Below are 27,838 nucleotides of genomic sequence, written 5' to 3' on the forward strand. Positions count from 1 at the left end.
CTGTCTGATATACGATAAGGCCATTACACGCTTAGCACTCTCAATAACAAGTGACACTGACCATCCTCTGCATCGCCACTTTGACCAAATGCCTTCAGGGCGAAGATACAGAACCTTGGCGTGGCACAAAGTTCGGTTTAAAAGGAGTTTTGTCCCCTCAGCCATTGCTGCACTTAACAATCTGCTAAACAATCGCCCTTGTCGCTAAGAGGGTCTTTTCTGTGTACAGTGGGGTACTGATGACTTGTCTATGTGATATGTTTGTGTTGTCTTTGGCTGTGTGTTGTTTCTTGTTTGAGCAGACTGTGAAGACAAATTTCCCTTTGGGGACAATAAAGATTATTATTATTATTATGTATTGATTGTCTCTCAAAATAATTGCGATTTACGATTTCATTGTGTTTTTTGTCGTTGACAATTACATTTCTGTTTGGCTTGTAGGCTCGGAAGTTGCACATGGTAGATATGACACATATACACAAAGTAAAGACTGACATATTTGACAACTTTATGCTTAAAAAAGAACATTGATAGTGGAACGTGATGCGTTGTGAGCTTGTAGATCGTCTATTTCCACTATTTTTGAAAATGTTGGAGAATATAGGAAAATTCTTCCAAATGGAAACGATTATGACAAAAACAATTGAGATTATGTCAAATAATTGCGATTAGACGATTACTATATCATAATTGTGACTAGGGATGGGACGATACGCGATGTTATCGTTTATCGTGATGAAAAACATTCACGATAATCGTATCGTGGAGATTTAATGTATCGTGATATCGTCCTCCGTCATGCACTGGGATCAATTCTCCTTTTATTTGCCGAGCTGCATATCTGGTACCATTTAAAACCTCTAGAATTGGTAAAAGGTACTTATAGTATACATACTTGATAGTCTTTTTTTCACTCTATCAAATGTCTTTGCCAAAAAATAGCCGATGTACAAGCTCACAACGCGCTGTGAGCTTGTAGATCGGCTATTTTTTGGCAAATGTTCCGCCCCAGGATGATGGATTTTGATTATCGTGATAACATCGTAAATCGCGATTTCTTTTGCCACAATAATAGTGATATGAAATTTTCATATCGTCCCATCCCTAATTGTGACAGGCCTAGACGGAATGACGTCAAACTTGGAACTCGCCTGGTGGTCGCCGCCGGTACGGTTAGGCATTCGGGAAACGGCGGGCAAACTGGAAGCGAGGTCGGTCCTCATGTGGGCGAAGGGAGCGGAGGAGGAGCTCCCTGGGAGAGAGTCTGGGCTGAACATGGAACAAGATGGCTGCTGCTGCACCTCCTCCGCCTCCACCTCCTCCTCCAGCCACTCTGAGAGGCTCTGAGAGGGACTGTGTCTCTCCACCACTTCTCTGGCTGTCATGGGGCGAGAGAAAAAGTCATGCATTAATTACCAGTAAAGCCCTTATCAGAGTCTGTGGTGAAGAGCCTATCACCGCACATTTTAGGTGATAAGCTATCCACCTAAAGTGAGAAAACAAGTGGAGGCCATCATAGTCAGTCACGGTGAAGTCCTATCACTGTGACTGACTGGTCTAGATCGACCAATCAGTGAACAGGGTGATGGGCCGATCTGTCTGATAGTAAAAACAAAGAGATGTGTCGGGGTTCACGGTGGATAGCTCTTCACCGCGAGTAATGACGCAAAGTTGTAGTTTTATGACTTAAAAAGACTACACCACGGTGGATAGCTTATCACTGCGGTGCCTACTATGATAGGGGCTTTAGACTCTAGATGTGAGAAATGAGGGGTGGAGGTTGTGGTTCGGCAGCCAAGGAGTGTGCGTGAAAAGTTTGGCATGGATCGGGGGAACGGTGGCGGAGATATATGAGTAGGGGAAAGTCTGGCGTGACGGACAGACTGACAGACTGACTGAGAGACAGCCGGTGGAGGTTTTGATAGTAACAGCAACCTGACGGTCGCAATTACGCATTATTACTTTAACCATTATTTTAGGCTTTAACTGTTACAAAAATAGCAGATTTACCAGCGCGGTGTCTAAAAAGACACATTTAGCCACTTCACTTGTACGCATGCCCCCACCCACTGAAATCAATATAGCTAAAATCGCTAAAAACAATAGAAAGCAGTAAATGAAAACATTTTAACACTCATCTTTTCTTTTCTATAATTACAATCTAAAATATGAACCCTTGTTGTAAAAAACAAAAGTTGTCCTTTAACAAGAAGATATAAATTGTGCCAGCTTTAAAGATGTTATAAAAAATAAAACAATTACACTTCCACTTCAGGAAGTCAACAGGTTATACCTGGCATGTCATCCAGGCCCTCATCTTTGGTCTGAAGCGTGAACTCCATCGATCCACAGGTCTGCTGGCTCTGTGGGGACAAGGAAGAGCTGTTGATTTTGACAACAAATCTTGATTTAGTTTTAGTCATGGTCTTTAGAATAAAATTCCACATTTTAGTCATCTGAAATGTTTATTAGTCTAGTTTTAGTCGACTAAATATCATATGATTTTAGTCAAATGAATGGTTAATTTAGTTGACTAAAATTGATCTTAGGCCGAGATGTCGCCGTAATGCCGGGTTTATATTTAGCTGCATGCCGAAAATAGGCGATTTACAAGCTCACAAGATCACTTCATCAGTGAAAAAAGGTAGTCGGCATCATAGTTTTAGTCGACAAATGCAGTCAGTCAGTCAGTCAGTCTCCAAGCTCCATAACAGTGGTTCTCAAACTTTAAGAAATGTACTTTAATTTACTTTGCCCGTTTTGGGGCCAAATTCAAAAATCATGAGGCACTGGTTTTAATTAGCCTAAAGCAAGGTTTCATACACCTGGGAGGCCCTGTAGCCCTCACACAGTATCAGGCCGATACATACTCCTAGAGCCGAATTTATTTCGGTTCGGGGTTCGGTTCACAAAATCTCGGCTGCACCGGACAGCCAAATTAATGGCGGTACCCCTGTTTAGACAGAGCCCAACCAAAACGAATTCATCTCTAAAAGTGCAGTGCACATCGGCCCTCAAGTCATTCAAAATGACACGTTGAGGATGAGCGAATGTGATCGTTCGTCTCCTGCCAATGATGCAGCAAGCTTCATTGTACATTAGCATTAACGAAAAGTCGACTTCATTACACAAGTCGACTCCTACCAGTGAAAGTCGAAAGTCGAAGTTGAAAAAAACACCTTACTATTGTGAAAATAACAGATCTATCTATATATAGATAGATCTGTTCTCTATATATTTAACCTTTTGGACAATGTTTAATTTGTCATTTTAGAGGTATTAAAAAGTCCTTAAATTGTCACTTTAGAAATGTGCAGATACCCTCTATACACTTAAAGGTTATGTTTCACATTAAGTTGTGAGGGGGGAACCCCCAAAATAATTGGGGGGTCGTGTGTGATGTGATGACGTCATCAAACGATAAAGTCGACTTTAACTCAGCTTTTTACTGAGTCGAGTCGACTTGCAAAAATCACAAGTCGTTAATGCCCTATTGTAAAGTAGGATGCTCTTTTGTATGGATTCATCATTGTTAAATGAAACTCTACCTGATGATCATGTCATCATTAATCAACAAGAAAAAAATTAAACCAAGGACGAATGTCTGCTGTGCGACTCACCACAGTATGACCAAATACAACACATTTCTGTTAACCATACTGTAGGTACATTTTCTATAAGTGCCACTTAAACCCTATAGACCTCATTGTTACGACAAACCACAAAAAGATATCCTATGTACTACTTAATTATTATTACTTTGCCTAATGAAGTTCAGGTCTCTCTCTTTTTTTCCACGTAAAACTATTTTGTGTACTCAGACAAGTGCCATATGATATGATTATTTTTTCCACCAATAAAGTTGATTTATTTCTTTTTTTTCCTATGTAAAATGACTGTTGGTCATATTTAATTGACAGAAATTACGGCAAGAGTTTCAGAGAGAAATCCAGCACCATAGGCTTGTTTATACTCTCAAAGTTTGCATTATAAAAAATAAACATTTTAATATGTTTGCAGAAGTCTATGATGGTACAAAACTGGATTTATTTTTAATATTGCTTTCTGTGCATCTTCGTCAAAACATCTCACACCAAATACAATATCAGAAGTGTCTGCCTTTTCAGGGCAACAAAATGACAACACAAAGGCATTCTTGTAAAAATATAGAATATTTATTGTTGGTATCATATTACATATGTAATCAATATATGCACCTGTAGAAAATTCTTACCGAAAAAAAAAAGAAAAAAGTCTCACATAAGAACAGTATTTGTTTAAGCTACACATTTTAATGTTCACAGGCTTGAAAATAACAGTTTAATGATTATAAAATGCAGTTTGTAAACTTGAATGCTTTATATTATCTCAAAACATCGTGACTTGACCACATGTACCCTAACAGCCAAGGACGTGCTGGGCCCCAGATTCAGCCCAGGAAAAAGAGTTGTAGAGGCCCTAATTGTGCGCTGTAGAGAGAGATCTCTCTCTATAGCGCTGCTGCTACTCAAAGATTTGCCATTTCAGATCATGACAAGTGACAAGCCAGTGGGCCATGAGTTATATTTTGTCGTTGTATATATTTGTCGTTATATTTGTCGTTTCTGCCCGACAGTAACGATTTACTTTGTTGGCCGCCCAGCCCCCAAAATGGAACGAAGGCCGACATTTTATTTTTAGTTTTTTTCCTAATGGCCGGCCTGGTTCGGGAGTTTTTCCCAATGGCCAGCACGTCCCTGCTAACAGCTCTATTCTGGGCATGTCATAGTAGACAAATATTCAGAGAAAAGTAATAAGGGAAACATAATCAAATCTGCGAACGAAATCGTTACCAAGACATTTCTTCACCAATATGTTTCTAAAGGTGTGTAATAATATGTACTAAAAGGTTGAAATTCAACTCCCGGGGGAAACTTCATAAAAAAAACTGATGAAAGTTTCCAATGAACACATTGGTGAAGAAATTTCTTGGTAACGATTTACTTTGCAGATTGGTCAAATATCTTATAAAATCCCCTTACTAAAGAGGCTGTAGATCAGCTATTTTCAGCAAATAGATTTAGTGTAGACTGTAGAGGGAAAAACACAATCTCTTGGCTGACAGTACAGACCCCTAGGGGACCCCGGTCAACGGAGTGTGTAGGGTTTTCATTGGTTAAACTCATGGGATGCTGCTTTGTGTACCTCCTGTAATCTCATAATCTCCTGTCCATGTCAAGCTCCAACATATAAAAAAGCTGAAGTTCCTGAAATTCGACCCCAGAAGCACATGGTTTCATATCAGTCAAAAATAAAGAAAAAGGGAAGCAGTAACGAGGGATAATTCATCAGAAAAATAATGTCAGTTTGTTCTATGTGGGGGAACAGACCCCCACAAATAATCCAAAATGCTATAAAACAAACTAGCTGCCACAACAAAGTGGAGAGCGCCAAGGTTCCCAAGGAGGCAATGTAGGGCATTCACCAAATATTGAAATATTCGAATATCAAAGTCACTATTCGATGTTGTTCACCGAAGTCGAATATTCGCTTATTTTTTTTTTTTTATTGTTTTGTCTTTAAAAATATATGTATTTCTTCATGGTTTATAAAGCTTGGTTAAATAGTAAGTCATAAGAACCCTGACAAGCACTTGGAATTGTAGGTATTACATTTAATGTGACTCGGTTCCGCAGATAAATATTGTGAAAATAGCCGATCTACATGCTCGCAACGCCTCGCAACGCGAGGCGTTGTGAGCATGTAGTGAGCTATTTTGTATTTTGTTGTGAGCTATTTTCACAATGTTCGCCTCTTGCTTACTTAATATTTGACAGTTTTGCCAGTCCTGTCGAATATTCGACTATTCGAATACTAAAAATCACTATTTGTGAATGCCCTAGTATGATGCAAACATCGTTTTAATACATTCAACATACCCTCTATTGTTTTTGCATAAAACAAACTAGGATGAATAAATGTATTAATTACATGGAGGCAGTGTTGGGCAAATTACTTAAAAAAAGTAATTAGTTATAGTTACTAGTTACTTCTCCAAAAAGGTAACTGAGTTAGTAACTGAATTACTCTATTGTAAAAGTAACTAATTACTAGGAAAAGTAACTATTTGCGTTACAAAGTAAAAAAAAAAAAAAAAAAGAAATCCAAAGATTTCAGTTTATTTAACTAAAAATATTTGTATTATATAAGTAAGTAAATATAAGTATTTTTTTAAGTAAATTAGAGTAAAAAAAATCGATTCAGACAGATTACAGTATTTTCTGCCTTTCATTCTTTTCAAGGAAAAAAATACCTTATATCGCTTTTTTGATGCCTTCCATTATTATTCTCAAGGGGGAAAAAAATACCTCATGTCATTTTGCTTCACGTGTGGACACAGAGAGGAGGGGAGATCTGTCGCAAAGAAAACTAAACTAAACAAAGGTTTAGGCAGTTATACATCGACATTTAATCTCTGCATAAGGATTTAAGGATGCTAGCTAATGATTCCAAGAAGAGCTGTTATCAACAATCACAGAGTATTTTGTTGGGACTGGAAATTACTTAATGAGCTTCTGGTGTGGATTCTTGCAACTCCGTGAGTCATTTATTTATTTATTTTTACAAGACCGACACACGGGGGCTTTCTCTCTCTCTCTTTCTCTGCACCCTTTCTCTGCACCCTCTCTCTCTCTCTCTCGACACACGACACGGGGGCTTTCTCTCTCTCTTTCTCTGCACCCTCTCTCTCTCTCTCTTTCTCTGCACCCTCTCTCTCTCTCTCTCTCTCGACACACTACACGGGGGCTTTCTCTCTCTCCTTCTCTGCACCCCCTCTCTCTCTCTCTCTCTCTCTCTCTCTCTCTCAACCATCGTGACAGCTGGGGACGCTTGTAACGGAGCACATTTCATTGTCAGTAACGGTAGCGGCGTTGTAGCGATGGAAATTGTAATTAATTAGATTACCCGTTACTGAAAAAAATAGCGGCGTTATGTAACGCCGTTTATTTAAACGCCGTTATACCCAACACTGCATGGAGGTAAGGACACAGAACATTGCAGTTGTTTTAGCTCCATTATTACTGACTCTTTAATAACTTTTTTTTTCAATTGCTATTGCTATAATGTGTTTCTTTTGCACTTCTTAATGTCTTAATGCTCTCAATCCTTTGTGCTATACAAATGTTTCGCTGATTGTAAATCACGTTCCATTGTTGTGCAAGAAAACACACTTCACCAACTTTTCTACTTCTGTAAGCCTGTGATGTGAAAATAAAGCTGATTCTGATTCCGTGTTGTTTTCTTTTTTTTTTTTTTTTTTTTTTAAAGATACCTTCTAGGTACTAGGGCATTAACGAATAGTGATTTTTAGTATTCGAATTATTCGACCTCAAAGTATTTGAATAGTCGAATATTCGACAGGACTGGCCAAACTGTCAAATATTAAGTAAGCAAGAGGCGAACATTGTGAAAATAGCAGATCTACAGATCTGCTATTTTCACAATATTTATCTGCGGAACCGAGTCACATTAAATGTAATACCTACAATTCTGAGTGCTTGTCAGGGTGCGGGTCCCCAGTTCAAATATGTTTATTTTGCCTAAAAAGGTTTGAGAACCCCTGGTATAGAGCATTAACAAATTCATCCACCAGGGGCATTGACAACTCATTCTTATGACTTCCTATCTAGCCAAGCTTTATAAACTATATATTTTTTAAAGAGAAAACAATAAAAAAAATATAAATAAAATAAAATAAGCAAATATTCGACTTCGGTGAACAACGTTGAATAGTGACTTTGATATTCGAATATTCGAATATTTGGTGAATGCCCTACTAGGTACTTATGAAGGGCAGCGTTGTGAATGTTTGGGGCAGCTGTGTTGCTATTTGAGTAACAGAACGGTACAGTGTCCTACGACCGTACACTAAACAGCAGCCCTGTTACAATACAAAGATTAATGAATGAATCAATCTATGCATCCTGTATCTATTTATACAGGATTAGCCCTTTTTGCAGTCCTTAAAGAAGTAGTTCACCCCCAAAATGTATTTTTTTTCAATTGATTACTCATGCCATGGAGACTTGAGTTCAATTATATTTTTTGGTTTTTGTCCCATTCCTAAGACAAACATGTGCTAACAATGAATTTACCCCATTGATTCTGGATGGGGACCCGAACAAATTTGGGTCCGGAATCAATGGGGGTAAATTTACTATAATCAAATTTTTGTACATGGCATGAGTAATCAATAGAAAAAAATACATTTTGGGAGTGAACTACTTCTTTAACATGCATGTCTAAAATCAGAGCACACAGAGGAAAGAAACCAACTTGAAAAAACATGTTAACTCCACACAGAACGGCCCTGGTTGGGCTCCAACCCTGGACCCTTTGTTGTGAGGTGACAGTGGCGGGAGAATACATTATTTTTCTCTTCAGAAGTAGGATTTTTTTTAAAGGTATACTATATCGTCACTGTCGGGCAGAAACCTTGTATCTCCAAGTTTAAAATGTGTACGTTTTTTCTGATGAAGCCCTGCTTCATCAGACAAGGCTGTCGCACAAAAGTAGTGAGAACAGCCGATCTACAAGCACACAACGCCTCGCGGTGCGAGGCATTGTGTGCTTGTAAATCAGCTGTTTTCACTAGTTTAAATCATTTTCAAAATACAAAACAAACGGTTTTGGACATACAAGGTTTCCACCCGACAACGACTATATACAAAACACCGGCATTAACCAATTTTACCCTCATGTCCTTATTTTGTACACACCATTATAAGCCAAGTTATTTTGAAAATATTCAAAGACATTTTGAAAAGAGCCGATCTAAAAGGTTGTACAGTAGTAGACCAGTGGTTCTCAACGTGGGGTCAGGGGACGCCCAGGGGGTCCCTGAGAGGCTTCCAAGGGGTCCCCAGCTAAATGATGACGAGTAGTTTAGGAACCAAATGGAACATTACAGGGTCTGTAACTCTGAGAGTGTACAGCCGCTGCTGTAGACCAGTGGTTCTCAACCTTTTTAGTCCGAGAACCCCCAAAATAATCATATTTTAACAGGGGACCCCCACCTTGATGAGCACTAAGAGTTGAGGCATTATATTTAGTATAACACGGTTCTATTGTAAAAAATAGCAGATGCTCACACCGTTGTGAGCATGTAGATCTGCTGTTTTCACTATTTCTGCCTCTAATATTAGACAATTTGGCCAATGTTTAAATTGTCATTTAGAGCAAACTTTTTTGTCTCAGGGCACCCCATGAATATTTCTTTTAATCCGAGGCATCCCTACATTATAATTCTCACTCCCAGCACCTTATATTTATAGCATATTGTCGTTGTCGGGTGGAAACCTTGTATGTCCAAAACCGTTCGTTTTGTATTTATCATCTATAAAATGTACTAAACTAGTGAAAACAGCCGATCTACAACCACGTGCTTGTAGATCGGCTGTTTTCACTAGTTTTGTGCGACAGTCTTGTATGATGAAGCAGGGCTTTGCTTTACCAAAAGACGTACACATTTGAAACTTGAGAGATGCGAGGTTTCTGCCCGACTGACGATATTTTAGTGATTATGTTGCGAGGAAAGCGTTGAGATAACAGCCATTTTGGTTAGAACTGACTGATAATAACTTTGTACTTCAAGTTTAAAATGATACTAAATATTTTTCCGAGTGTCCAAATAAATTCCAAATATTATCAAATGATCTCGCGGCACCCCTGGACTGCCGTCGCGGCACCCCAGGGTGCCCCGTCACACACTTTGAAAACCCCTGATTTAGAGGTATTAAAAAGTCCTCAAATTCTCACTTTAGAAATGTGCAGATACCCTCTACAGACTTAAACTTAGTTAGTTTGTTTACTTTTGAGTGAGAAAACAATGTTGCACATTAAGTTAATCATCTGGGGACCCTCAAAATAATTTGGGGACCCTGACCCACAGGTTGAGAACCACTGCTGTAGACTAGGGATGGGACGATATGAAAATTTCATATCACGATTATTGTGACAAAATAAATCACGATTTACTATATTTAATAATCAAAATCCATTATCCTTGGGCAGAATATTTGCCAAAAAATAGCCAATCTACAAGCTCACAACGCATCGCGTTGCGACGCGTTGTGAGCTTGTAGATCGGCTATTTTTTGGCAAAGACATTTGATAGAGTGAAAAAAAGACTGTATCAAGTACGTATATTATAAGTACCTTTTACCAATTATAGAGGGTTTAAATGGTACCAGATATGCAGCTTGGCAAATAAAAGGTGAATTGTTCCCAGTGCATGGCGGAGGACGATATCACGATGAATTAAATCTCCACGATACGATTATCGTGAGTGTTTTTTATCACGATAAACGATAAAATATCGCGTATCGTCCCATCCCTACAGCAGACCAGCTTGTATAGTTCGGGGCTATTTTCAAAAAACGGAAAACGTTCCAGAGGTTCCAGTGCGTTTGCGTGTCAGTGCTGGATCTTCTGGTGCCTCTTCAGGTTGCTGGGGTGGGAGAAGCGCCGGCCGCAGACGGCGCAGCTGAACGGCCGGGCGCCCGTGTGCACGTTGACGTGCATCTGCAGCTGGCTCTTGCACACAAAGCTCTTTCCGCAGACCTGACAGGCGAAGGGCTTCTGGCGGGTGTGGCGCGCCATGTGCCGCTGCAGGTCCGCCGCAACGAAGAAGCACTTGCTGCAGCTGGTGCAGCTGTACGGCCGGTACATGGAGGCCGGGTTGATCTGGGTCTGCTGGTCGCCGCCGGCGGCGTACGGAGCGGCGGCCGGTCTTTGTCCGGGATGTCCTGAGAGTTTTTGGTAGGCTTGATGAGCCGGGCCGGCGCTTTGGCTCGGAATATGGTTGACGGGAGGATACGACACGTACGAGGAGTCGCTACCCGGCTGCTGCACCCTGACCGCCCGGGTGTCCGAGTGCTTGAAGTGGCCTGCCACCGCCGCGTTGGCGTTCTGTCTGCCGGCGTTTCCGGCGACCGTGGCGTGGGAGGCGGTCAGGCCGGGGAAGGTGCCGGGCGCGTTGCCGCCGTGGGGGTAGAACCAGGAGGAGCCCTTCCCCGCTGGTTCCGTCCAGACGGGCTGTTTCTTAGGCGAGGCGAGCGGCGGCGCCGCGTCTCCTCCCGATCTCTCCGCTCCCCTGATCGGCGCCCGGCAGTCGGACGTCGACTGCCACCGAAGCGCCCCGGCGTCGTCCTCCTCGCCCGGAGCCGCCTCGCCGTCGATCACTATCACCTCTAACGCCGAAGAAGACCCGGGAGCGAGGCTGGAGGTGACGCAGCCGGCGTTTTGCGGCACAGGCTCGCCCGGTCGCGATGCGGTCACCGTCGCGGCGGCGCGGGGAGGCGCAACCGACGACGACGCGTTGTCAACGCGCGCCGTCGCACCCGCGCACACCCGAGGCAGAGTGTCCCCCGCCATACCCCAGTGTCCCCCCACCACCTCCTCCTCCTCCTCGCCACCGACCCCCCTGTCCTCGCACGGCGGCTCGGCCTTGGCCGATCTGACATCGCCTCCCGTTAACTCGTCGCCACCTTCTGCCTCGGACCGGACGACAACGAAGGAGATGACATCGGATCCACTGACCTCCGTTTCGCCGGGGTGTCCAGCAGCCGCCGTGTTCCCGTCGCGTTCGCGATCGCCCTGGCCTCCGGCGGGAGACGCCGCGGCGTCGTCGTCTTCTCCTCCGGCTCTGGTGCCGACGCGAGCCCCCGGGAAGGTCTCCTGGACGGGCTCTCCACTCTCCAGGGCTCCCTCCACCTTCACGATCAGCAGCTGGTTGTCGCAGTCCATCTCGGCATCTGCAGACTGACCAGAGAGAATCCGTTAAGAAGTGGAACGGACCCAGAACTGGGTCTGTCACAATTATCACACAATCGTGAAATCGCAATTATTTGATCATAATTTTTGTCATAATCTCGTCATGTTGAAAATGTTCATATATTTTCAAACATTTTTAAAAAAATAGTGAAATTAGCAGATCTACAAGCTCACAAAGCGTCACGATGCGACGCGTTGTGATCTTGTAGATCGGCTATTTCCACCATCAATATTCTGTTTTAAGTAAAAAGTTGACAAAATGTGTCAGTAATTTTTTGTGTTACACCCCGCCACCCCGACATGTCTCCTTTCTGACATGTCTCCATTCCGACACTAACCCTATCTCTAACCCTTACCCTAAACTTAACCCCTATGGAAGTGTCGCCACTCCGACAATAAGAAGTCAATTTCGGAGTGGCGACATGTAGGAATGGAGAGCGACACCCATTTTTTTGTATGTTTAGGTTATGTGTCATATCTGCCATGTGCAACTTCAAAGCCTTTTATGCTTTGAAGTTGCACATGGCAGATATGACACATTGTCAATGACAAAAACACAATTAAATCGTTAATCGCAATTATTTGAGTGACAATTAATCGTCATGATCGTCAACATGTAATATCATGCAATACGGAAGATATTCAGGTTATAAGATACAGATCTACAAGCTCGCAGCACGGCTGTGAGCTTGTATATCTGCTATTTTTCAATAGCTAAAGTAATAATAAATAATGCAGTAGTAGGCCTTGCCAAGCCATGTGGCCCTGCCCATAAGGCCAGAGTTATACAGCACCAAAACATTGCAGATCTATAAGCTCACAACTTGTCAACCATGAAGAAATGCGGTTTTGGGATCATAAAACCTTTTTTGGAGATAGAAATGCTTCTTTGGAGCAAGATGAATGAGACTACGGAGGATTTTCGCTGTGTGTGTGTGTGTGTGTGTGTGTGTGTGTGTGCACACGTGATCGCCGAATGGTAAGTGATGCACGACTCTGGCGTCACACACGGAGTCCCCAGAGAGTACAGTAAAGATTAACTAGTAAGACACCTGAGGGTGACATGCGACCTCAGGGTGACATGCGACCTCGCCCTTGGCCATCTGGCCATTCATGATAGTTATGTTTCATGATAGTTATATGTCCTTAATATTAATAACATAATATCCATAATAATGTCCTTAATATTGACAATATAGGAATATCCATATATGGCCATAAAATGTACGTAAGAAATGTCGAGTTAGGGCCTTGGTTTGATGCCTGTGGATCTCCATATATGGACATAAGGGGTTACACTTTCATTTTCGGCCTGGGAATTATGACATCAGAAATCTCCATGTATGGGCATAAAAGGTTGTTTCTTTTTCTGGGAATAACCATATATGGACTTTTTATTTTATTTTATCTTTTATTATTAATAATGTATCCATATATACGTACATACAATATATGTTATGCCCATACATGGAGATCCCTATTTGAACCAGCCACACAGATATGGGCCATGCCTTTGTCATTTGGACAGTATTTTGGGGCTTTTTATGCTATGCAACTTCAGAGCAATGATGTGTACTGAGTTACATCACTGTGACTCAGTCCATTGAGTTGGCCTAACAATGGCTACTGTCTATGACGGTAGTCCCATATGACATGATGGACTGGACTATCTCCATATATAGTGTTCTCCACATCTCCATGTTTAGACCAAACAGGTTCGCTCCGTTTCTCCATGTACGGCCTAATAACTTTATCTGGCCGCCCCGTTGCCACCTCCTTGTTACATTTTCTTTTCTGAGACTGCCGACTGCACATTGTACCTCATCCACCCTTTCTTCTCTCTCCTTTTGGTATCTTTATCCTCCTCCTCCTATTCTTCTCTTTTTTTGTCTTTCTTAGTCTTGTGTAGCCTTCTCTTTTTTTTTTGTCTTTCTTAGTCTTGTGTAGCCGCCCCGTACAGGAAGTGATGTCACAACTCGCTGACATCACACTGACATCACTTCATGTACAGAAAGATTACAGAAGGTCACTCAGTGACAATGTTTTCCAGGGTAAATGCGACCTTCGGTCGCAATAATATAACATGTTATAGGGTAATGTATATTTCCCGAAGTACTTCGGGATCAGCACCCTACTAATTTGTATAGGGTTGGTGGGTTTTAAAAACCCACGGGCCCCCCGAGTGGCGAAAATACATTTTGTTTCCAATAAATAAAAATAGACGCCCAATTATCTACATATAAATTCCTAGTCTATTATATGTATTTTTGTCATTTCCAATATATTAGGGGTCTCTACGCTCCTAATCTGTGGGCCTCCTACAACAGTACAAAGACATTTATTTTCACATTATCGCGAAGAAGCGCCAATCATAAACATCCAGTAACTTGTCAGTCAACTTGTCAACAAGTGAAAGATGGAGAGATGGAGAGATGGGGAAGGGAAACAAACTCTCACGTTCGCGGGAGAAGAAGTGGAAGTCAAGAGACTGGCTCCACGTCCAAGGGATATTAAAATAACAAATGGAAGGACCACAAAATCGAATATTTTGTTGGTGTGGAATGCTTGCTTTTTGGAGGAGTCACTGGACCTAGTCTAAAGCCAAGGTATCGTGAATGTATCCTGCTTTAATCAGTCAGTGTAATCTACTGATGTGCACTGCAGTGGCTGTCTGTCTTTGTTGTGTAACAACGTGCCTGCGTGTGCGCGCGCTTGTGTGTGTGTGTGTGTGTGTGTGTGTGTGTGTGTGTGTGTGTGTGAACTTAGAATTCAGAAATGTGCACAATGTGCAGCATGTAGGGTTGTCACGATTATGACAATTTACATGTCGATTAAGAGCCCATCCATACGGCGCCGGATTTCATTTGACCGGAGAGGCACACTTACGGTTGCCCATGGGTGTGTCCACATGCAAACGCATGAAAACGGAGGACGTAACGAATAGTTTACAAAACTCCTGCCGCAGTGCATTTTTGTTACCCGGTCCCGGGCGTATTTCTTTTGCCATGTGGACACCATAAACGGTGAAGTTCTTTGCCTGGTTACGTCACCTTGTGCTCCTCCTCCTTAGAATATGCATTATGAGGAGCCTGTTACCATTAGAGAGCTGTCTTGTTTAGGGATGGAGCCCTAAACAACATCATAGAGCCACAAACTCACAGTCGCAAAAGATACCAGTTATGTTCTGAATTTGTCATCTCATATCTTTCCACAAAATATTAGAAAACGCTCAATCACGGGCTCGATAAAAGCCCGGCTTAATAAGCAGGATCGATACGTTGCTCATTATCAATAAAAATTATTGATATCCCTATTTGTTAAGTAACAGAGCATATCTGACGAGCACATGTCTCTTCTCTTGGTCAAATTCTGGCCATGAAAAGAGAACTGACAGCAGTACAGCAGCACTCGCATTATAATCCAGCAAGACCTCTAATCTGTGTGAGAAGTCTGTTAATTTGCTGTACTGTATGTGTCATGATTTTATTCTCTCTCTGTCTCTCTGTCAAACGATATAATAAATGGTTTCCAGGTGTTTTATTTATCTATAGGCCTAATAGCCTGTATTGGATAGTGGACAGACGTGGTTTAATGCAGTTCCTTGTTGCATGTGTGAAACAGCGAAACGCTCCTGTGACAAAGTGCTGTGTGAGCAGGGGTGTCGCACCAAATTCTGGGCCCTGGGTACAAGGGTTCACTGCGGGCCCCCCATGAATGTTCTTCGTAGGTGGATTTCAAAAATAGCAGATCTACAAGCTCGCAGCGCAGCACTCAGTGCCGCGCTGTGAGCTTGTATATCTGCTATTCTTCAATAGCTAAAGTATAAAAGAATTAAGGCCCTTCCACCTTGGGCCCTAGTAACTCGATGATTGTCGCTCAAATAATTGCCATTAAAAATTGTATTGTGTTTTTGTTGTTGACAATTACATTTTTGTTTGGCTTGTAGGCTTTGAAGTTGCACATGGCAGACATGACACATAACCTAAATATACAAGAAATTACTTACATTTTTAACCCTAACCCTAACTTTATACTTGAAAAAGAACATTGATAGTGGAAATAGCCGATCAACAAGCTCACAACGTTTTGCATCGCTAACCGCTCCAATATGCGGCTTTGTGTTTTTCACCATGTGTTTTTCCAAGGGTTTTCCCATTGGATGACGTTGCTTTGCGAGAGTTTTCCTGTGGGTTTAATGCGACCATAGGTCGCAGTTAACTATGAAAACCGGGAACATCTTGTCCGTGCGTCCTTCCGTAACGCCTCAATGTCTATAACTGACCTCAATATCTATAGCTAACCAGTTGTGACATCACACTGTTGACCCATATATGGCAATGCCCATATATGGACGCTCCCAGATGATGCCCTGTTAGATAAGAGACATTCTGTTAGTGTGGTTGCCCCACACTAACAGAATGTCTCTTATGCCTATATATGGAGAATGAGATGCCCATATATGGACATATTGTGTGAGTCTCATGTGGTCTATAACATAAGACATCTATGATGTCAGACGTCTGCCATATTCATATTTGGAAAATATTTTGTCCACATTTTGTCCAACTTAAACAACCAACCACAACTCAAATCACACTTGCAAATGAATTCCATCCTGTGCGAATTCCATCCTGCACGACCTGTCGACCTCGCCCTTTAGGGCGTCTTACTGGTAACTACACATGACATAATAATAATAATAATAATAAAACTTTATTTGTATAGCACCTTTCATGACATGAAATGCAGCTCAAAGTGCTTTACAGAGCATAAAATGAAGCACACGTGCTTAACAGAGAAAAAGTAAAATAGAAATAAAAAATACATAAAAAAGAGATAAGTAAAATGATTACAATAAAGCAAGAAAAAATAAAAGCATAGAACATTGAAGAACAATTTCAGAGCCGTGCGGACGTCAATAGCAGCATAGGGATTAAAAAATTTAGCTAAAAGCAAGAGTAAAGAAATAGGTCTTGAGCTGTGCTTTAAAGCTATCCACCGAGGCTGCCTGTCTTAGGTGTAGTGGTAGTTTATTCCAAGCTGTCGGTCCATAGAAGCAGAAAGCTGCTTCACCATATTTTTTATATGTCATTGTTGGCACCTCAAGTAGGTCTGCACTAGAGGACCTGAGTGGGCGGGTTGGAACATATCTATGCAGGCAGTTATAGAGGTACGAAGGTGCCAGACCATTTAGAGCTTTATAAACAAGTAAAAGAATTTTAAAATCAATCCTAAAAACAACCGGGAGCCAGTGTAGCGACGCTAAAACTGGAGTAATATGTTCTCTTATCTTAGTTTTTGTTAAAACTCTGGCTGCTGCATTTTGAACAAGTTGTAATCTGTCAGTTGTTTTCTTTGGCAGACCAGAGAGAAGTGCGTTGCAGTAATCAAGCCGAGAGAAAACAAAAGCGTGGATCAGCGTTTTTGCATCGTTCAGCGACAGATAGGCTCTAATTCGCGCAATATTTCTAAGGTGAAAGAAGGCAATCTTCGTGACATGATTAATGTGTGTATTAAAATTTAATTCAGCATCAATGATCACCCCCAGGTTCTTAACAGAGGTGTTATTTTCTTTAGCCAGGTTACCAAGTCTATTTATTATTGATTCTCTCTGGGCAGTAGAACCTATTATGAGAACTTCTGTCTTGTCCTCATTTAGCTTGAGAAAGTTCTCACTCATCCAGCATTTTATGCTGGACACGCACGTCAGCAATGGGTCTAGAGCACAGGGGTCGTCCGTAGCCACCGAAAGGTACAACTGGGTGTCATCAGCATAAAAATGGAAATTCACACCGTGAGCGGAAATAAGTTCTCCCAGCGGCAGTATATAGAGGGAGAATAATAAAGGACCAAGAATCGAGCCCTGTGGAATACCAGAGCAGATGTTGTGTTTGTTTGACTCGAAGTCAGCTAGATTAACAGAGTAGCTTCTGCCTGTCAGATAAGAGCAAAACCAGGACAGAGCTGTACCTGACAGTCCTACCCAGTGTTCGAGACGTTGTATTAGAATTGTATGGTCAATTGTGTCAAAAGCCGCCGATTGGTCCAGCAGTAGGAGAACGGACACATCTTTGTTATCAGCAGCCACCCTAAGATCATTAATAACTTTTAAAAGTGCAGTTTCTGTGCTGTGTCCTTTCCTGAAGCCGGATTGGAATTTGTTGTGCACCTTATTGTTCTGCAGAAACACATCCAATTGATGAAAGATAATTTTTTCTAGGACCTTGCCCAGAAAAGGCAAATTAGAGATGGGTCGATAATTATCCAGCACGGACGGGTCAAGGTTGGGTTTTTTGAGTAAGGGTTTAACTACAGCCGTTTTCAGTGAGTCTGGAAAGACACCTGATTGTATAGAGCTGTTTACTATTTTTAGGATATCTTCAATAACACAGTCTACAACCTCTTTAAGAAACGGCGTGGGTATTGCATCCAGCGAGCAAGAAGACGATGTCATTTGCGATATGGTTTTACGAAGTTCCTCTTCATCAATTGCACAAAATGATACTAGGCTCCCCCTAGATTTATCGATGCTTTTACACATGGCACCATTAACCGCATTTGCATTTGTGACAGTATTATTCGTAATACCAGCTCGAATGTTAACAATTTTGTTGTCAAAGAAGGATGCAAACTCATTACACTTTGCTTTAGAGGCAGGGAGTGACTGCTTGTAGGACTGGGGGGGGTTTAAAAGGCGTTCAATGGTAGAGAATAAGACCCTAGCATTGTTCTTATTCTCATTAATAATTCCGGAAAAATAGGCCTGCCTAGCCAGACGCATGGTTTTATTATAGGTGGCTGTTGACGCCTTAAATATCTGTAGGTGGATAGTTAATTTATTTTTTCTCCAAGCTCGCTCTGCTCTGCGGCATTGTTTTTTGAGTGAACGTATATGATCGTTTATCCAGGGTGTTACTTTGGAATTATATTTCTTTTTAGTTTTCATAGGAGCCACTATATCCAGAGCTGACTCCAATTTAAGATTAAAACGTTGAACCATATCATTTACTGAGGGAATATCAGGAAGGCGGGGTGCACACGCAAGAAGGCTGGCAAACTCTTCTGCTGCCGAGGAACCGAAAAATCTCTTTTTTATAGTATATTCTCTATTGTTTTTTTCTAGATCAGAGACAGTCATATTAAAACACAGTAAATAGTGGTCTGATAAATCAGGCTTAGCGATAATCCTGTCCATAGAAATATTTAGCCCTTTAGAGATCACAAGATCAAGGGTGTGGCCTTGATTGTGACATGACACGTAGGATATCAGTATTTGACCCCAGGACGGCACACTTTACACAGGTGTGATTTTTCTTTATACAGTACATCCTCCTCAATAAATAAAGAAACACAAGTTATGAACCGGACGCAATCTCACCACCATTCATTGTGAGCATTCTAAACAGACTGTACCATCCAGTTTCAACTTTGATAAATGATCTGTAATAAATATCACTCCTAGACACAGACAGCAGAGGGAAGAGCTGTGCGTTGCATATTAGACCAACATATCCACACAACGTGAAAGCACAGAACAATTGTGTTTACAGATATTAAAGGAAAACGATCATCGCTATGTTGATTACAGCAGTGTAATCAACATGGCTCAGAGAATAAAACATCTCTTCCTTATGTCTACTGCTAAAACACAACTAAAACATCCCTCTCTAGTTGTCAACAGACGGTTCTTGCTGACTGACACAGTCTGTCTTCCCGACTCCAGTCACCTGAGGAAGAGTTGCACTTCTGTTTTTCTTTAAATATGGCCCAGCCAGTGACCAGTTCAGCATTCTGTGTGTGTACTGCAGTCACGTAGTGCAGTGGTTCTCAACCTTTTCAGGCCGCGACCCCCAAAATAATCATATTTGAACTGGGGACCCCCCCACCCTGACGAGCACTCAAAGTTAAGGAATTACATTTTGTATAACACGGTTCTATTGTGAAAATAGATGATCTACATGCTCACAACGCGCGTTGTGAGCATGTAGATCAGCTATTTTCACAATTTCTGCTAAGATTTGACAATTTGGACAATGTTTAATTTGTAATTTTAGAGGTAATAAGTCCTTAAATTGTCACTTTAGAAATGTGCAGAAACCCTCTATGCACTTTATGGTGGTTTGTTTACTGTTGAGAGAGAAAACAATGTTGCACATTAAGTTAATCATGTGGGGACCCCCTGGGGGTCCCGACCCACAGGGTGAGAACCACTGACATGATGGTGAACCCTACAACTAACCCCATCCCCCCCGAAACACGTTTCAGAAGACAAGATTTTCTCACAGCAACCTCAGACACCAGCAATGCATCTGCCTTTTATTTTAACCTGGGGGAGTTTCCCCTGTTGGATGTAGCGTGTGGAAGGAACACGTTATTCCAACCAGTTCCTTTCACCTCCATCAAGCTCCCCGGCTGGCCAGGGGGAGGCAGTATAGAGACCAGGATTTTTGCCAACCGCACCTAGGGGGTAACAAGTCTGTTCGACCAAAATACCATTCGCCCTAATTGTCTTTCCGCCGACCGCTCGGTGGGGCGTTTTTTGCATACTTGTATTTGTTTTACTGAGGATAAGATGAGAAATAGGTTTAGGGTTAGACATAGTTTTACTGAGGTTAAATAGGGTTAGCTTTTTGCACGGTTTTACTGAGGTTAAGATTATAAATAAGGTTAGGTTTCACTGTTTTACCGAGGTTACGTTTAGGAATACCGGGCAGAGACCGTGTACCATTGGCGAAAAGGATTTTGGGCGAACGGACTGGTATTAACCTAGGGTAAGGGCACTGATGACGCGGAGGAGAGAACACACCTGCTAGGGCTGTAATCTATCCCTGTTTTAAGGATTCAGGGTTTATTAATTTAATAAAAACTGAACAATTCAGCGTTGTAGCGCTGCATTTCCGAGCTTGCAGATCTGCTACTTTTGAAGCTTTAGTTTTTTTTTTAAGCGTTGTAACGTTGTTAGTTTCGATGCTACAATCGAATGGTTTGCTTCGCGTCTTCTTTAATCACAAGACTCGTAGCTTTAACCCATTTAGGCCTAGAATTATTGAATGCGTTAACCAGTGAAAAATTGCAGATATACAAGCTCACAAGCTCACTGTGAGCTTGTAGATCTACTATTTTTGAAAAAGTTGTGAAAATGTGTGCAAATCTTTGAATATATGTATTTTCAAAGCGAACGTTTGTAACTCAAACTTTACGTCCAGTTGGGTGCTGTACGTAAGGGTCCGTATACGGAGCTAAATCATCCGGAGTGTTACGTACTGGGAGTCAGGACCGGACCAAACGGACTAAATGTCTCTCACCCTCCGTTGCTTGTGTATTCCTGCGGTCCTTATGTACTACTATGCATGGTACTTTAGCTGCGCCACCGTGGAATGCCATGTGCTGGTCCCATAATTGACACATAGCTTTAATTTTTTCCTAATATGACCTAACCCTAACCCAATTATTGTAAAGACTACATAGTAGGCACAGGCTACTGTGATATTCTGAATAGGCCCATCACATTCTGATAATATTTTTTGTGTAAAAAAAAAAAGAAAAAGAAAAACCTGAACCCATTAATTATAACTTAAATTTGTTGCCAAAGTAACGAACAAACGTTCGAACGTTTGGTTACAGCCTATACACACCACCAGCGCCCACAACCCAGGACCTTCTAGCTGTTAGGCGACCATGCCAAGAGAATGCAAAAGCTGCAATCTGCTCTTTTCATTTGATTTATTTTTTCAGACCCGGTGATACTACAAACAGTCCTCCACAGCACGGCATGGTGGTAAATCAACACCAACCAAGTACTGATAACTACCAACATTCAATGCTAAATAAAACCAAATGACCAAATATTAAACCTATTATTTTGATGGGAATTAACCCATTTAGGAGAGAGGCTGATTCTAATCAAGTTTTCCAAAAATCTTCAAATATTTATTCAAAAAATACAAAAACATGCTGCTATAGGCCTATACTGTACATAGCAAAGAACATTTTTCAACATGTAAACGATTACGACGAGTATGACAAAATAACTGCGATTATGTTAAATAATTGCATTCAACCAGTCATAATTATGACAGGCTTAAATGTGGTTATCTAGCTGCAGTGGAAAAGGGGCTCTAGAGTGTGTTGTACCTCGGTCTTAGTGGTGGTAACCACCTCCTGGTCTGGGTCCTGGTCCAAGTTTATAGGTTTGGTCTTGGGCTGGTTGACCCCTGGTCCTCTGTTGAGAAACCTGGTCCTTCCCTGCAGCGATGGGCCTGTGAAGGTACAGGGTGAACACATTAAGGTGAATTATTCTTGATGTATCAGTAAGTGCAAAGCTGTGGTTGGTCTAAATCATACATGGGCAACAGGCGGCCCGGGGGCCACATACATGCGGCCCCCACCTTCGCTTAATGCGGCCCGCAGGTTAATACCGGATTACTGATATTATTGATTTCAGCTGTTACAATTCCAAAGATGACCTGCTTTATTTCCTTCAGTCTATAATAGTAGCTTAATGACTAGTATAGTAGTATTAAAATGTATTTTTTTATGTCCAATGTATTTGTATTTAAGTTTATAAATTTAACATGAGTAGCCTATATAACTAAATGAGTTTGAAATTAAATCAAAATGTTACATTTCAGGATTCCAATTAAGAAATAACAAAAAATAATTCAGGATTCCAATTCAAAAGAAGCAAAAATAGCCGATCTACAAGCTCAAAACGCATCGCAGCGCGATGCGTTTTGAGCATGTAGATCTGCTATTTTTGCTTCTACAGTATTGTATGCGATACTAGAATGACAAAGTAGGACGTAGCAATATGCAATGTGGCCCTCTGGAGTGAAGGTGGAAATATAGTGGCCCTCGCCATCATCAAAGTTGCCCACCCCTGGTCTAAATAGAATAATGGAATAGACAGTTCTCCACAAGGTAAGATCAACTTTTATTGATCCCTTTGGAAGGAAATTCAGGTGTCATAAGCAGCGACATAGAAAGAAAAAATGCTGCTCTCCAAGCTCACAACTCATTGTTGCTGCCAGGCGTTGTGGGCTTGTAGATTGACTATTTGCAAAAACAATCCTCCCCATACACACCCATTGTAACTTCAAACTCCATTTTAATAAAATTCATTCATTAATAAAAACACCCCTTATTATTTTCTTTCTAGTGACTCATACTACCCTCCTAATACGTGAGCTAGCCGTGTTTTTTCGATAACTTTTATAATTTCTTTTTAATAATTCTTTGGGGAAATGGAAATAAATGAATACAAAGGTAATACATCCAATGCATAGTAGTAATCTTAAATTGTAGGCAGACCAAGAACCTATAGTCAGTCTAACAGTAGAATAACCAAATAATTACATCAATAATCTGTGTACATCGAAGCTATATACGCACTATAGGATGCCAAGTGGAGATGCTTAGTTAAGTGCACATGCCGTGAGGACATCTTTACTAATTAATTTACAAAACTTTTCCAAAACTTTTCCAGAATATTTAACCCGATTTCCAGGACTATATAACAATAATTCAGCTCAATAACGAGTTGCTTACTCCGATGTGCAATGCTCACAGACAGGTAGTGTATGCCAGTGGTTCTCAACCTTTTCAGGCCGTGACCCCCGAAATAATCACATTTGAACTGGGGACCCCGGCACCCTGATGAGCACTAAGAGTTGAGGATTTTTTTATAACACCGTTTTATTGTGAAAATAGCAGATCTACATGCTCACAACACCTCGCATTTCACAATTTCTGCCTCTAATATTTGACAATTTGGCCAATGTTTAATTTGTCATTTCAGAGGTATTAACAAAATCAATAACCAAAGACAATGCATAGCTATTTTTTCCAGGACCTTCCAGGATCCTTGATCAATTCCAAAACTGTTCAAGTACTGGAAAAAATATTTTTCTAATTTCAAAATATTTCCAGGAATTTCATGACTGTGGGAACCCTCGTTCTTTGTTTGTCTACAAGGCTAAGTAAGTTTATATCATTCACAACTCTTTAAGGAGGTTTTGAAAGACATATAATTCCTTCAGAAACATGATAAGAGTATCTGGGTTAACTCTCCATGGTAATTGTACTGTTGAATCTTACTTGTTAACCGTACTGTACTGTCAAATTAACACAATTAACAACAGTCATTGTTTTTTAGTTGCATTACTTTTATGTTGTATCATTTCTTCTCTGTCTTTTGTCTAAACAAAAGTTAATAACAAAAAGATATGGCAGGGAGAATAACTTTGATTTGAATGATTTTCAACGACCCTTCCAGCTACTAGAATCAAATCAAATATGCACAACATACTGGCGTGTACGTGTAGTGTTCTCTTGGTGTATGGCAGTTTGCCACCTGCAGGGGTTGACACTAAGGTCTCAGAGGCACTTGCCAGTCAGGCAAGTACAGGTCATGTCTTACTTGCCCAAAGGTCATGCCCACTTGCCCGAAAAGTAAATTGTGCATTATAAAAGGATAGGAAATTTTTGAATTATGTTTCAATTTAACACTTATTTTGTTTTACTTTTTGGAGCTGCGCGATAAAAACTGTCATACCAAAGAAATTGTTATCCAAAAACCTAAATAGCTATGATTGAATATGGGTTCACACCTATTTTATATTTTTAAGTGTAGCAACAGTGAAATCAACACATTATAGGTAAACAGTGGTATATTCCACAGACCAGAAGACAGAGCGCTCTGGCCACGTTCAGGTGTTTAGTCAGAAATCTCATGTTGTGTTTATAGACAATTGCGTCCCCTCTCAAACAAGCACTTGCCCCGTCGGGCAACCTGAAAGCAAACTCCACCTGCCCAAAGGTTGTATTTACCTGCCAGGGGCAGGTGGGCAAGCCTTAGTGTCAATGCCTGCACCTGCATTTAACCAGTGTGGGAGGAGAATATGGTGAAGCATGACTGATTTGACCATATCACTTTTTTCACATCTCTAGTCTGTAGACTGTGGTTTTTCCACCACTCTCAAATGTGTACGTGTCTTCTCTTCTTTGAAATGAGTGGTCTGTGCACCGTACTTTGCAACCTTACAATAACATCCCTCCCTGTGCTTGCTGACACAGTCCGATCATACCAATGAATTGCCAAGAGTTGCACTTCTGTGTTTCCTTAAATATCGCCAGTCGGTGACCCTAACCCAGGTTTCACTTCAGTCAGTGTTCCTATTGAAACAATGAGCATCTTTGTGACTGAAGCCATCTTGATCCTAAATCAATCTATCTACAGTACTGTACATTGTTAATATATCGCATATACTTTTTGAAAAGCACCATAGTCAAATCAAACTTTATTTATAAAGCACATTTACAACAATCGAGATTGACCAAAGTCCTATAAAGGTGGCGCAGCGATGGCCCGAACCGCCTCCACATCAAGTTGAAAAACACTCTAAACTAAATTTTATCCAAAAAGTAAAGGTAGTTCCGAGCTCCCAGACTGTCATGGTTTTCCATCCCACGGTAAATAAAACACGAACCAGGGCATGAAACAACCACAGTATTGTAATGTTTTCCCATTCAACCGGAACTGTTGCCAGTACTGTAGTCTCGCGTAGCCAGAGCATTTGCAAATCGTGTTAGGCAACAGTTTGGCCACGCGAGACTACGCCAGGGTTTTTTTCTGAATTTAATGAGACTAAATAAGCGATTTAAACTGTTTTCCCCAACGCCCTGGTGCATGTGCATATAAGTCAGCACCATCTGCACTACATAGCCATCCCCATAGTCATTAACATAGTCAGCACCATAGTCATTAGTGTCTCTCAGTAGTCAGTATGTTTCAGTGTGTGTCTCAGTAAAGTCTCAGTATGTTTCAGTGTGTCTCAGTATGTTTCAGTGTGTGTGTCATTATGTTTCAGAGTCTCAGTGTGTTTACCTGCCAGTGTTTCAGTGTGTGTCTCAGTAATGTTTCAGAGTGTGTCTCAGTAATGTTTCAGTGTGTGTCTCAGTAATGTTTCAGTGTGTGTCTCAGTAATGTTCCAGTGTGTGTCTCAGTAATGTTTCAGTGTGTGTCTCAGTAATGTTTCAGTGTGTGTCTCAGTAATGTTTCAGTGTGTGTCTCAGTAATGTTTCAGTGTGTGTCTCAGTAATGTTTCAGTGTGTGTCTCAGTAATGTTCCAGTGTGTCTCAGTAATGTTTCAGTGTGTGTCTCAGTAATGTTTCAGTGTGTGTCTCAGTAATGTGTCAGTGTGTGTCTCAGTAATGTTCCAGTGTGTGTGTCTCAGTAATGTTTCAGTGTGTGTGTCTCAGTAATGTTCCAGTGTGTGTCTCAGTAATGTTTCAGTGTGTGTCTCAGTAATGTTTCAGTGTGTGTCTCAGTAATGTTTCAGTGTGTGTCTCAGTAATGTTCCAGTGTGTGTCTCAGTAATGTTTCAGTGTGTGTCTCAGTAATGTTCCAGTGTGTGTCTCAGTAATGTTTCAGTGTGTGTCTCAGTAATGTTCCAGTGTGTCTCAGTAATGTTCCAGTGTGTGTCTCAGTAATGTTTCAGTGTGTGTCTCAGTAATGTTTCAGTGTGTGTCTCAGTAATGTTTCAGTGTGTGTCTCAGTAATGTTCCAGTGTGTGTGTCTCAGTAATGTTTCAGTGTGTGTCTCAGTAATGTTCCAGTGTGTGTCTCAGTAATGTTCCAGTGTGTGTGTCTCAGTAATGTTCCAGTGTGTGTCTCAGTAATGTTTCAGTGTGTGTCTCAGTAGTGTTTCAGTGTGTGTCTCAGTAATGTTCCAGTGTGTGTCTCAGTAATGTTTCAGTGTGTGTCTCAGTAATGTTCCAGTGTGTGTCTCAGTAATGTTCCAGTGTGTGTCTCAGTAATGTTCCAGTGTGTGTCTCAGTAATGTTTCAGTGTGTGTCTCAGTAATGTTTCAGTGTGTGTCTCAGTAATGTTCCAGTGTGTGTCTCAGTAATGTTCCAGTGTGTGTGTCTCAGTAATGTTCCAGTGTGTGTCTCAGTAATGTTTCAGTGTGTGTCTCAGTAATGTTTCAGTGTGTGTCTCAGTAATGTTTCAGTGTGTGTCTCAGTAATGTTTCAGTGTGTGTCTCAGTAATGTTCCAGTGTGTGTCTCAGTAATGTTCCAGTGTGTGTCTCTCAGTAATGTTTCAGTGTGTGTCTCAGTAATGTTTCAGTGTGTGTCTCAGTAATGTTCCAGTGTGTGTCTCAATAATGTTTCAGTGTGTCTCAGTAATGTTTCAGTGTGTCTCAGTAATGTTTCAGTGTGTGTCTCAGTTTTTTGATTGATTGATTGAAGGCTTTATTAGAAGTTTGCATAGGAAAATGTACAGTTTCATGACGGTACAGTTCACTGGTACAAGGTCTACTAAAAGGAGATCCATGAAAAGACTAAGCTTATTTCAACAGGAAACCATTTAAGTATCTCATATAAATAAGTATCTCATATAAGTAATGTTTCAGTGTCTCTCAGTCAAGTCTCAGTATGTTTCAGTGTGAGTCTCAGTGTGTTTACCTGCCAGTGTTTCAGACTCAGTGTGTCTCATCTCAGTAATGTTTCTGTGTGTGTCTCAGTAATGTTTCTGTGTGTGTCTCGGTTACACATCTCTCCATTATTGTAAATGGAGATGTCACCTAAACCTAAACTTAACCCTAACCCAAGTGGGGGTGTTTCTGAATGGAGGTCTCAGTGTGTTTACCTGCCAGTGCTTCATTGTGCGCTCTGTTATTCATCACACGGACACTGAGGAAGCCCGGCCCGGTGCTCTTGCACCGCTCCGCTCGGTACCTGGCCATCTGCAGCTCCAGCAGCTTGATCTTCCTGCGGAGGAAGGCGTTCTCCTTGCTGCTCTGGTTCACCTCCAGGCTCACTTCGGCGTAGCCGTCGTCCACCACTTTGCAGATCTCCGCGACGGCCGCGTTGGCCAGGACCTCCATGATGGAGGCGATCTGCGTGTGGAAGTCCACAGCAGCCGAAGACGTCATTGTTGTTGTTGTTGTGGTTGTTCGGTCCTCGATACCAACACGTTGGAACGTTATGAAGAAGCATTAAACAGCGACGCCGCTGCAGTCAG

The 27,838-nt window shown here is 41.4% G+C and overlaps 1 protein-coding gene across 1 annotated transcript; it reads right to left on the reverse strand.

Moving 5' to 3' along the window:
- Positions 1–1,088: 1,088 nt before the first annotated feature.
- LOC308281583 (uncharacterized protein) lies at positions 1,089–27,838 on the reverse strand (the record flags this gene model as incomplete). The annotated part of the gene is made up of 5 exons (XM_080721809.1): positions 27,464–27,838; positions 21,949–22,073; positions 11,581–11,802; positions 2,294–2,363; positions 1,089–1,378 (listed from the first exon to the last, which is right to left on the reverse strand). The coding sequence occupies exons 1-5, from the start codon at positions 27,747–27,749 to the stop codon at positions 1,089–1,091; spliced, it is 993 nt and encodes a 330-aa protein (XP_080577935.1). The 5' UTR covers positions 27,750–27,838.

Source organism: Nannobrachium achirus, assembly GCF_963921795.1.
Source record: "Nannobrachium achirus genome assembly, chromosome: 3".
Classification (NCBI taxonomy): Eukaryota; Metazoa; Chordata; class Actinopteri; order Myctophiformes; family Myctophidae; genus Nannobrachium; species Nannobrachium achirus.